Source organism: Trypanosoma theileri (assembly GCF_002087225.1).
Source record: "Trypanosoma theileri isolate Edinburgh chromosome Unknown TM35_Tth_18_V1, whole genome shotgun sequence".
Classification (NCBI taxonomy): Eukaryota; Euglenozoa; class Kinetoplastea; order Trypanosomatida; family Trypanosomatidae; genus Trypanosoma; species Trypanosoma theileri.
This window is the reverse complement of record NW_021639860.1, coordinates 360,668-362,169: the sequence shown is the minus strand read 5'-3', so window position 1 is coordinate 362,169 and position 1,502 is coordinate 360,668. Positions and strand designations below refer to the sequence as shown.

General features: G+C 35.7%; 1 protein-coding gene across 1 annotated transcript; it reads left to right on the top strand.

Moving 5' to 3' along the window:
• Positions 1-41: 41 nt before the first annotated feature.
• Positions 42-986, top strand: TM35_000182220 (2Fe-2S iron-sulfur cluster binding domain containing protein; the record flags this gene model as incomplete). The annotated part of the gene is made up of 1 exon (XM_029026535.1): positions 42-986. One exon carries the CDS (start codon positions 42-44, stop codon positions 984-986), a length of 945 nt encoding a protein of 314 aa, XP_028882231.1.
• Positions 987-1,502: the final 516 nt, after the last annotated feature.

Sequence of the window (1,502 nt, the reverse complement as noted above, 5' to 3'; positions counted from 1 at the left end):
ATATATATATATATATATATATAAAGAAGAAGAGTTAAAATATGTCTTCAGAGGAGCCACTGAAGGAAATTCCCGGAAAGTGTCCGAGACCCGGTGAACTTGGACATGCCGGATGGAATATACTCCACACTGCGGCTGCGGTGTACCCGTATAAACCCTCAGCTGTACAGCAGGAGGCATTTCGTAGTTTTCTTCATGGATGGTCCTACGCCTATGCCTGTAGTCACTGCAGTTATCATATGAGACGTTATTTTGAAAAACACCCACCAGTGGTTACGGATAAATTGGCTCTTAATCGTTATATGTGTGAATTTCATAATGCGGTGAATAGAAGTGTTGGGAAAAGAGTATATGATTGCGATCCCATGGTGGTACTCAAACGTTGGCATCCAACCTTTCCTAATATGGAGGATCAACCTACCATAGAAGAGCAAATAGCAGAGCAGAAACGGTTAGAAGAGGCAGAGGCAATGAAGAAAAGTTTCTTGGTAAAAGAAAAAGAAGAAAAAAAGGATGAATCACAACTCACATCATCTGTTAATAATCAACAACAACAACAACAACAACGTTGGCAATCGGAGCGGTGGCGTTCAGAGGTTGTTGAAAATAATAAAGATAATAATAATAATAATAATAATAATAATAATAATAATAACAGTAATTTTGGTGCTTACGCCGCCGGTTGGGGACGCTCAAGCCGAGCAAAGATGGAAGAACAAGAAGATAATAAGAAAGGGTCTGTTCCATTAAATACAGAAGAGTCAGTGAAAAAGAATTGGTTTTTTTCCCGCAATAACAACACCGCTGGTGTGAATGATTCCTCCAGCAGTAGTGTAGGAGGAACCAGTCAGGGCAGTAATAGTACTGTTGATACTGGTGGTAAAATTGCAGATGATGAATCTGATGTATTTGCAGTTTTGAAGCGATTGAAGGCTTGTATGGTTTACTGTCCAGAGAATGATAAGAAGACAACCTCATCCTCCTAGACATTGACGCAAGTATATATATATATATATACATATATATACTTTTTTCTTATACTTCAGTCAACAAGAATTCCATCATTATTCATGAGGAAAGAGTGTTGTTTGGAATTACAAAAGAGACATTATGCTGTAAAGGAAAGAAAAAAAAAATACACAAGCACGTATTTTGTGCTTATGCGTAAGAAGTATGCCTATTACCATTGAGAAAGATTATTTGATAAGTGTAGAAATAGAATAATTACGTTGTTATCTTTTTTTTTTTTGAAATGGTATTCTCTTATTTCTCTTTATAGACCTGTACACACTTCAGGGACTTGTGATTGTAAAGAACATTGAAGGCTGTATAAAGAAGAAGACGGTTTTGAAATTTCACTGCTAGATTCACATATGGACAGCTGTGCGTTACTACTAACTACTACTATGAAGGAATGCTCTGCCAATGGTTGAAATAGTATTTGGTCTATTTTATTTTGTCTCATTATTATTATTATTATTATTATTATTATTATTATTATT